Source organism: Mauremys mutica, chromosome 9, assembly GCF_020497125.1.
Source record: "Mauremys mutica isolate MM-2020 ecotype Southern chromosome 9, ASM2049712v1, whole genome shotgun sequence".
In the NCBI taxonomy this organism is placed as follows: Eukaryota; Metazoa; Chordata; order Testudines; family Geoemydidae; genus Mauremys; species Mauremys mutica.
This window is the reverse complement of record NC_059080.1, coordinates 78,064,312-78,074,558: the sequence shown is the minus strand read 5'-3', so window position 1 is coordinate 78,074,558 and position 10,247 is coordinate 78,064,312. Positions and strand designations below refer to the sequence as shown.

General features: G+C 46.2%; 1 protein-coding gene across 2 annotated transcripts in view; it reads left to right on the top strand.

Annotated features, from left to right (window-relative positions):
* The first annotated feature begins 407 nt into the window (after positions 1 to 407).
* ERICH6 (glutamate rich 6) overlaps positions 408 to 10,247 on the top strand; it is a 31,692-nt gene continuing 21,852 nt past the window's right edge. Inside the window, exons 1-5 of one of the 2 annotated variants that reach the window (XM_045030151.1) lie at positions 408 to 545; positions 2,857 to 2,911; positions 3,676 to 3,761; positions 4,710 to 4,770; positions 5,615 to 5,721. In XM_045030151.1, coding sequence (XP_044886086.1) covers positions 455 to 545; positions 2,857 to 2,911; positions 3,676 to 3,761; positions 4,710 to 4,770; positions 5,615 to 5,721 — 400 coding nt within the window. In that variant the 5' untranslated portion in view covers positions 408 to 454. The remainder of the gene's footprint in view (positions 546 to 2,856; positions 2,912 to 3,675; positions 3,762 to 4,709; positions 4,771 to 5,614; positions 5,722 to 10,247) is intronic. The other variant, XM_045030152.1, reaches the window with a different exon arrangement.

The following is a 10,247-nucleotide window of genomic DNA, read 5'->3' as shown; positions in this document are numbered from 1 at the left end:
CGAGGGGGCGGGTGCAGCGGGTTCCCGCCAAGGGTTGCGGGGTTAGGGAGCCGGTGGAAAACAGGAACTGCCGCCGCTTTCACAAATGCGAGATCACCTCGACCCCGCGCCGTTGGGCCAGCGGAGGAGGAGATGCAGCCCCTCGCCCCGCGACCAAACGCCTCCACTGCCCAACCCCAGAATAAGCCGGTGCACGTGCTCCCAGCCCGGGGGCTGTGCCCTAGAGCCCGCCCGCGCGGCCGTGGAGCTGCTCGGCACTGGGGAGGGGAGTCTGCGCCCCACAGGGCTGGCAGCGTCCGGCCCCTTTAAATCTCGGTGCGGGAGGGGCTCTGAGCGCCCCGTTCCGCCCCCCCGCCGCCGTCTCCCTAGCGATTAGAACGCACAACAGGTGGCGTCACAAGGGCCCGGGAAGGGGCTCTCCGCGTGTTAAAGGGGCCGCAGGCAGCAGCGCACCATGGAGGGAGCCGGCAGTGCGGGGCGGGAGCGCGGTGGGTCCGCCGAGCCGGAGCCCGGCGAGCAGCCAGCCTCGCGGGCAGCAGGGAAGGGTACGTGGCCCTCGGGTCACGGGGATGGCGCGGCCCGGCCCAGCGTGACACGTCTCAGCTGGGACTGCCGGCGGGTTGGGTCTGGAGGTGGCAGAAGCCGATTTTTAAAGGCATTTGGCTACAGCTGCTCCTTGAGCTACTCTAGATCCAGTCTCCTCAGCGCTTGACAAGCCCGCCGGACGCGGCGTGGATCCCCTTGTTGGACAGACAGAGGGGAGATTAGCGTTTCCCACTTTCTACCTGCATCTCCCCTTTACCAACATCATCTCATCTGTAAGACTGAGACAACTTCCCTTTGTTTACACCCTAGTCTCATAAAGAGCCTGGCTCAGTCTTTCTGCTGCATCAGCGGAGTGAGATAGGTGGGAATGTAGCCCTGGGTGCCATCAGCCCACTGCAGCAATAGCTCCTCATTAACACTTCCAATAGGCATAGAGACCGTGATGTTTACAAAAGAAACTCAGAGTAGCCTGGTTCACAGAGAGTCCTTTGGCTGGAAGAGCAATTTTGTAAAACTACCCCCTTGGGACTTTCCCCAAAGATCCCTACTGGCAACTGCAGCGGTGCCAGCAAAACCTCATGGTTACAAGCATCAAGGACGTTGAGAATTTAAGAGAGCACCGTGGATATTCAGTCTTTATCCACTGCTAGAAAAGCCACAGAAACAAGCGCAGATAGTCACAGATTTGGGCCTGTTACAGCATCAGCTGCCTCCTGAGCACCCTCTTCTGGTCAGGGGTTACTGTCACATCCTGTCTCTGCTTCTCTGTTTGGTTTTCTCAATAACTTACAGAAAGACTTTTCTCTGTTCAGTAACTAACTTAGGGACTAGTTTTATTGGCATAAAAACTAACAATTTTTTTTTATCCTGGACCCAGCCCCTCCTCTCTGAGTATAGTCTCAAAACTCCTCTGGTTTCTTAGGATTTTCCCTGCAGGAGTCTTACTTCCAGGCCTTCCTGCTTAGAAACTTATCTGGTGCCTCAGCATCTTCCCTACTTTAGCATGCCACTCCCAGCCCAGCCTAGCTGAAGCAACTCCTCTAGTTTGAGGGTCTGTCCCTGCAGGTTCTCTATAGCTTGCTCTGGCTTTCTGGCCCCAATGCTTCCCCTTGGTCAACAGTATCCTGCAGAAGCCTTCAACTCATTACAGCCTCTATCAGAGTCCTCGCTCCTCTGGCTCTTTACAGAGACCAGTTCCCCTCTGTCACACCCAATCAAGAGACTGTTACTGAGGCATAGGTGGGCTGGAGCAGTGTCCTCTTAAAAAGGCCCAATCCAGTCTGTAATAGGGTGTAAAGTGTGATAGACTAAGATAATGAAATAGAACTGCAGAAAGTACTGGAGTTGCCCTTCCACCTCCTTTTCAATTATTTCCCAAAAGAGAAAAACGAGATACAAGTCAATGGTTAGCAAGAGCCTCCTTAAGGACTCCTGGCACTCTGCACTCCTCTCCTTGTAGGAAAATGACGACAGTCTCAACCAACAAGCCCAGTACTTCCCACAGGCCTTCCGCCCAGCCAAGAAGAACATGTACAGATTGTGACCCAAAGCAAACCCACATCATCTGAAACTCAAGAAGAGAACACTCAGCATTTGTCCCCTCAAGACACCACTCTGTCGCCACAGAAGCCGACCTCTCAGTCCAGATCCAAGCTGTTACCTGCAAAGTAATTTGAAATTTCTTCACGGAGGAGAAAACCCTAACTCTGTAACTGAGTGGTGGCAGCTGAGATGAACAATATTATCATCTATCCTGATCAGTCCTGCTGCGTGATACTGTTGATGCCAGGGTGGAGAAAAAGAAATGTTTAGCTTTTTGCACAGCAATGGCAGAACGTGTCCAAATCATTTCTATTCAGACTTGGCACCAGACTTCTGCCACTGGTGCTCTAGCCATTTCCTCATTTGTTTTATCACTTACGACATCATTTAGAGTGGGAACTGGTTGGAAATTTCACTTGTGATGAAATGCTCTGAGCATCTCTAGGGTATAGCATGGTGACTGGAGAGTGAATTGGGAGAAAGCACATGTTGGGGCCATGCTGTTGATAGCTGAAGCCAAAGAGTTATAAGAACCTGGCTTCTTGGCGAAACTTTATCCCTCCGAGTCCTTTACATGGAGTAGCCTTTCCATTTACTGCTGTGGGGACAATAAAAAGAATGGGAGATGCTGTATATACAGCCTTAAAACCTTACCTTAAAATTCTTTACCTTTCCTCTAGTCCAGCTCACATACTAGGGGGGTTATGCTGGCAAGTTCGGATGTATATCTTGCCATCCAACTAGTCTGTATACATTTGTATTCAACAGATGCCAAGGAAAATAGAAAAGAAACTTCATCTTCATCCTACGAGGGGCAAAGCAGGTAAGCAAATGGAAATATAACTTTGATTTGCTTTATTCTGGGCTGAGCAGTGTTATGCAGTTGCCATACGTGATCTTAGAGCCGGCAATACAATATTCAGCCCAATATTCTACTTGGGAATCTTCTTTGCTTTCACTATCTTCCCTCATCCCCCACCCATCCTTACTTATATCACCTGAGAAACATTGGGTGTTTATGCGGCTCTCCAGTGGGTCATCTAGTCCATCATTCCTTGCATCATGGCAATATTGAGGTTTTTCCCCAAAACCATCCTTGATAGGAAGATGTCTAGCATCTAATGTAGCCAAGATGATTTTGTAACCTATGTTGCACCTACCAAATGGCCTGTATAACTTTCTTAGCATAGCACTTCACATCTATCATGACTTGTTCTGCCCTCATTGATTGTCTCCTTATCTTTAGTTACTGTCCTCCTCCCTCCAGTTCCCCGCTCCCAGACTGAATAAACATAGCTGTATCCATTTTTCCTACCTTAGCCTTATTTCAGTCTTCATGCTTATTCAGTCCTTGAACCTCTGCTGAGGATAGCAGAGGTACCAGTGGAGGAGGAGGGACTATATGACTATGTCTGCTAGGAACTAGACAGAGTACAGTGGCATTTTCTTTGTGCAAGGAGAGATAAATTGAATTCCTTTAGAGATAAGGCCATCTATTATAAACAGTGGTCATTAGTGAGACAATAATGCTATGCAGAGATGTCTTTCCCCTGTAAGCTGAACATACTGTCTTTTCAACTTGCCTAGCTCATCTGAAGACTGGAGTTCCACAGAGGTGGAATCAGAGAGCAGCCTCCAGGATGGGGCCACAGAAAAGCCAGCTCCAGGCCCAGGTACAACTATGATGTAATTCCATCCTTGCTAGAGACTGGGATTGTAATGCATTGGGCATATAGGGGGAAGAGAAAAATCAGTGCACACAAAAAAGGAGGAGGCAGTGATCTGGAGCACGTAGGAAAAGGAAGCAAATACCTTGGGGCAAGAAGGAGAGGTGCACTGGGGTACAAGGTCAGAGCTATATTTTCAGTTTTAGATGCCTAAACTTTGACACCTAAATCTATATTTACGCTCCTAAATATGTAGCCTGATTTTCCAGAGGTGCTGAGCACACACATTCTCTGTTAACTTCATTTAGGTACCTAGCTACAGGTTTAGGTGCCTAGCTATAGACAGAGCCATCCTGTCCATAGGACAGATTGGGGCAACCGTCCCAGGCCCCGCGCTTTAGGGGGCCCCACGCTTCGGGATGTGGGATCCTGGGGAACTAGCGGGAGGCCTGGCGCCGGCAGCAGCGAGCAACTCAGCCCCAGCCCGCCCCACCAGCTCCCGGTGTCGCTCGGGGGCGGGGGGAGGGGGAAGAAGCCAGAAAGAGGCGGGTCAGGGGCTTGGGGGAAGGGGTGGAGCAGGAGAGGGAAGAGGCAGGAGCTTGGGGGAAGGGGTGGAGTGGGGGTGGGACCACTGTGGACAGCCCTGGCTATAGCCACCCAAATTTGAGCACTTGTGCCTCAATAATCTGGCACATAAAATCACTGGTCAGGTAGGAAAGGGAAGCTGGTCACCCTTATCTGAAGCCAGGAAGAGGAGTTTACTCTCATTCTCATTTAAGACAGGGCATTTGCTCTGTTGGTTGTATTTAATTCAGTAAAAAACAAGTTTTGTTTTTAATTTACATTGATGTCAACGTACAATTCTTTAGTCTTCTAGAGCAGGTCAGAATTATGCTTATTACTAGTTTACAGATACAATCTAGTATAAAGACTAGTGATTTTTGTATGTTACAGGTTCCAAAGAACCAGGAGGAATTAGAAGAGAAATTTCCACATCATTAGATACATTAAGCAGGTAAGGAAGGACCCACTTCAACTCCCATTTGAACTTAGTGGAATTATTTGCATTGATTTCAATGGGAGTTAGAGCAGGCTCTAGCTGAATTATTACTTCAAAATAGAAGTTAATTTGTTTGTATTTTTGTCTGAGCTGTGGCATGCTGTAACCATTCCTGATATGGGGACTGTACAACCAGGTAGTCAGTACAATCAGTACAATTAACTGTCTTCTTTGCTTTCACTCTTCTCCAGATGTTGGTCCTTAGTTATATAATGATCATTTGGTTGGAAAGAACCATGATCCATTGTCATGCAGATTTCTCTCACACTAATTTCACAGCAAAATTGGTTATTCATCAAGAGGGGTATCTACATATTAATATTCCCAGTGATGATATTTCCATAGCTTTCCTTACTCACATATTCCATTGTGAAACTGCACAGTGGTGAAATTCTGTCCCTGTGCAACTCTCCTTGCCTTCAGTGAAAGTTCTGTACATGTATCACAGGGCAGAATTAGGCCTTTATAGGAGAAATATTTTTCTAATATTTAACTTAAGTTTTCCATGCTACAGTATAAGCCTGTTACTTTGTGATCTGTTCTTGTTGATTAATGAGGATAGTTATGGTGCTGTTATAATATGGGTAGCTATCCAGTAGGAACCACATTAAGAGTACCCATTTATTTCATATAAGCCCCTAAACAGCCAGCTAAGTGTAGCATTTTGTCTTTGACAACAGGGAATCTAAATTCCTTAGGAGATGGCAAGCCATCTGACTTAACCATGGGTATTAGTAAGGCACTATGGGTAAACAGCCCTTCACCTAAAGTCTGATCATATTGCCTTTCACCTCTTTAGATCGCCTCAAGACAAGAGTTCAGCAGGAAAATCTGATGGGACCACAGAACCCAGATCCAAGACCAGCCTCCAGAAGAGCACCACAAAGCAACCAGCTCCCAACACAGGTATTATAGAACCAAATAAAGGTAGGACTGGAAGGGACCTCAAGAAGTTAATGAGTCCAGCCCCCTCCACTGAGGCAGGACCAAGTAAGCTTAGACCACCCTGACAGCATTCGTGGCGCGTGAGCCCCACCTTTGGGGAGGCTAGCCATGCAGCCCTGCCCCTTCTGCCCAAGGCTCTGCCCCTACCCAATGTCCACAGGAGCCCTGAGCGCTTGCCCCACCCTAAGTGCCCCTTCTCCCCCCGTGGCCAGAGGAGTCCCAGCTGAACTGCCCCGGGCCGCCAGGCTGCCCGTAGTGCCAGCCCATCAGGACTGATCAAAAGCCTCACTAAAAATCAAGATATATCTACTGCTTCCTTCCTATCCACTGTGCCAGTAACCCTCTCAGAAAATGAAATTAGGTTGCTTTGGCATGATTTGTTCTTGACAAATCCATGTTGGCTATTCCTGGTAACCCTATTATCCTCCAGGTGCTTACAAATTGATTATTTAATAATTTGTTCCAGTATCTTTCCAGGTATCAAATTTAGGCTGACCAGTCTATAATTCATGGGGTCATATTTGTTCCTCTTTTCAAAGCTAGGTACTATGTTTGCACTTTTCTAGTCTTCTGGGACATCACCCATCCTCCAGGAGTTCTCAAAGATAGTTGCTAACGGTTCAGAGATTACTTCATTAAGTACCCTAAGATGAATTTCATCAGGCCTTGCCAACTTGACTATCCTTAACTTATCTAAATAGTCTTTAATCTGTTCTTTCTCTGCTTTGAAATTTCTTCCGCCTTGTTAATATTAATTGTGTTGAGTAGCTGATCACCATTAACCTTTTTAGTGAAGACTGAAGCAAAATAGGCATTAAACACCTCAGCTTTCTTCATGTCATCGGTTATTAGCTTTCCTTCTTCACTAAGTAGAGGATCTACACTTTCCTTTGTCTTTTTTTTTGCTCCTAATGTACTTAAAGAACAACTTCTTATGGCCTTTTATTTCCCTTGCTAAGTGTAACCCATTTTGTGCCTTAGCCTCTCTGATTTTGTCCCTACGTGCTTTTCTATCCTTTTGTGCTTCTTAGCAATTTGCCCATGTTTCCACTTTTTGTAGGATTGCTTTTTTATTTTCAGGTCATTAAAAAGCTCCTGGAGCCATATTTGACTCTTACTGTTCTTCCCATCTTTCCTTAGAATCAGGGTAGTGTGCAGTTATGCCTTTAATATTGCCACCTCGAGAAACTGCCAGCTCTCCTGAACTCTTTTTTCCCTTAGATTTTCTTCCCATGGGACCTTAACCTATCAGTTGAATTCATTAAAGTCTGCTTTTTTGAAATCCACTGTCCTTATTCTAACTCCTTCCTTTCCTTAGAATCATACTGGAAGCTGGCACATCATCTTGAAAAAGCACAGCATGGCCCAAAACTGGCAGTATCAAAATGCATCATTTTTTCCTAGCATAGAATAAGCATTGCTCAGAGAATGAAAGCCAGATACATATTACATATGCACAGTGTAACTACTGGATTTCCCACCCTTCACAGTCTGGTTCCAGAGAGAAGTGTCCTGCCTGTCTAGTTATCTGCCCTCTCAAAGGTGGAAATAGTTGGAAAATCTAATACAATAGCAACCTTAAAAAGAACAGTGTTCCTCTCTTCCACAGTGACTTCAGGTCCAACTAGGCTATTCAGTTTAATAGTAACCCTATTTTATGTAGTTTATAAGGTCCCCTGCAACGTATCTACTCCCCATTTAGAACAAAAACACTTTGTAGTGTAGGCACAGCTTATACTAACAAAAGAGCATTTTTACTGCTATAGATTATCATAGTTCCTGAAAGAAAACAAGCTATGCCAGCAAAAACATATTTTCCCCCAATATAATCATGTACAGACTAGGGCTTTTACTGATATAAAAATGTCATTAAAAACTTCAAATCCCTAAATGACATTACTGTACTGGAAAAAGTTTCTAGTGTCGACAAGCCTAAACAAAAAGTCATCTGGATACAGCCCTATAGGAGATCAGATTAGATGATCACAGTGGTTTCTTCAGGCCTTGGAATCTATGAAAGTGGAGATCTAATAATCTTCAGGCAAGCACCCATCAACAAAAGGGATCAGTTTCCCACCTGTATAAATAAAGGGGATATTGTATTAATTGTGATGTAGTATATGGGCCCAACAAGTTAAAGGCATTAGCATAACCTGTAACTGTTGCACATTAAACAGTTCTAAATAAGGTTTGGTATATGTGAGACCTTAGCCAGCTTAGTACCATGGAAAACACACTAGGAAATTCATACCAAAGGTCAGATATTTATTGATTGAAACACAAACAAAGGAAAAGAATTAAAAGGCAAAAAAACATTGAAACTGAGTGATTATTCCGTTTTTAGAGAGGGAATATTGGTTCGAGTGCTGTGGACTGGGATGTAGGCAGTCTGGTCTAGTAGTCAGAGCAAGAATCAGGTCTAGTGGCCTAGCAGGCACCCAGGTTGGGGAAACAAAGCCAAGGGTCAGCACCAGGGTCAACTGCCAATTACCAGAGGCAGGGTGAAGTCAGAGTCTGGAATTGAAGCTGAGGGTCAGAGCTAAGGTCAGAAACCAAATGCCAGAGCCAGGGGTCAAGCCAGAGTCAGAGACAGGACTGGTAAGTGATGGTGGAAGCGAGGTAAGGGCAGGAAATGGAGGAAAGGCAAGGATCAAGCACAGTGAATGAGCCCAGTGGGAACAGGAGCAAAGGCAGGGGTGAAGCAGAAGCCAGGAACAAAGCAGGAACTGGGAACAGGGTTGGGTGCAAGAAGCGGGGTCCCATGGAGCTGCAACAGGAAATCACCTTGTTGCTCAAACAACTTCCTGTACTGCCGTCTGGCTTAAATAGCAGGGTTGGACCAATCGGTGGAGATTGAGTGCTCCTCCAATCAGCTTCTCAGCCCATCAGGTTTCAGCAAACATGAGGTAGAGGCCAGGGTGCAACAGTTGTCGGGGAACTTCAAGGCCTGGGACACCACAGTGAGTCTTATTCAATCAAACAGTCCTCCTTGATGAGGAAGAAAGTGACTAGTTCTGTTTAATCCTGAGTCAGGAATGCTGCTCACTTTCTTGCTTTTGACAAAACAGATGGACCCAGCAGGGAGAGAAGAGAGACAGGATAGTAAAAATGGGGAAATACAGCTTTTATTGATGTTCTCAGGAAACAGGGGGCTAGTCAGTCATAAATAGGTGCTTTGGGCTGGCACATCACCTGTTGCTCTGGACCCTGGTTTGCCTCCCCGGTCAGGGACATCCGGTGTGGTCAGGTCCTTCTCAGGCTGAGCAGAACTGGATGGGTTGTCTCATCTCATTGTGCTAGTGCTGTGCAGCAGGTTTTTTTAGGCTCAAGTGAAAAGCCACGAGAGTGGGGGATGGAAAGAAAGACCCAAGGGAGGGGAAGACAAAGCAGGATCTCTCATGTAGCAGGCAAGGGTCCTTGCTGGTGTAGTGGTGATAGTCACATGTTCCCACTATGTGCCAACATCTGGGTGTCACGATGGAAAGACCCATAGCAGTGGCTGTAGCAGTGGCAGTATTAGTCTTTCCCTGCCCTCCCAAAGTCTGTTTTTAAGGGCCCCAAAAAGGGATGATTGGCTGAAATAGCTCCTCCCCTCCTTATTTTGTCCAGCAATTAGGCCTAATTTCCAATTCCACACTCCCCTTGTTTACTAAGCATGATCTTAACATAGTCCTTCAGTTTTATCAATAGACTAAATTAATCCAAACAAGAAGGCCTGTCTTCCTTTTGTACATTTTCCCACAAATCGATTATTATTATAGGTTATTATAACATTTAATGACCTTTTAGTTACTTTTCACAGGTAAGCTCACAATTAGGATAAAGTTGTAGGCTCAATTATTACAAAAGAGAGCAAGAGGGGAAGGGTTAGTAAATCCAGTAAACAAGCGGGGGGCAAACTATCAAGAACTAGCCAACCACAATGAATGTGTCTTATCACATGTCCTAAGGCAGCTAAGGAAGAAATTTTGTCAACCTCTTCCAAGAATTAGTTCCACAATCAAGTCTTTCACTGAGAAACTTGTGCTCTCGGATCAACCAGAAAGAACATGGGATGAGAGCAGGCCCAACACAGCCAAGCAGAGGCCTAGGGCAAAAGCTGTTCATTGAAGTATTTACGTCCTAGATTTGGATGGACTTTATAAAGGGAAACATAGCATATTGGCAGGCAGGGCACTTAGAGAAGGGTGGGCATAAGTGACTCTTAGTGCTAGACAAAAGGAGCACCTGAGCAGCTGAATTCTGCTGGGATTGGAACCTCCAGGTCAATAGCCTGGGAAGCCTACTGAGGATAGTGTTACTGTAGGTTGGTTAGTTAGACTCAGGGCCGGCTCCAGGCACTAGTGGAGGAGGCCCGTGCCTGGGACGGCACATGCTAAGGGGAGGCATTTTTTTTTTTTTGCTTCAGCAGTTCGGGCATCAGTCCGATCAGCTTTTTTTTTGGCTTGGGGCGGCAAAAATGGTAGAGCCAGCCCTGGTTAGACTGC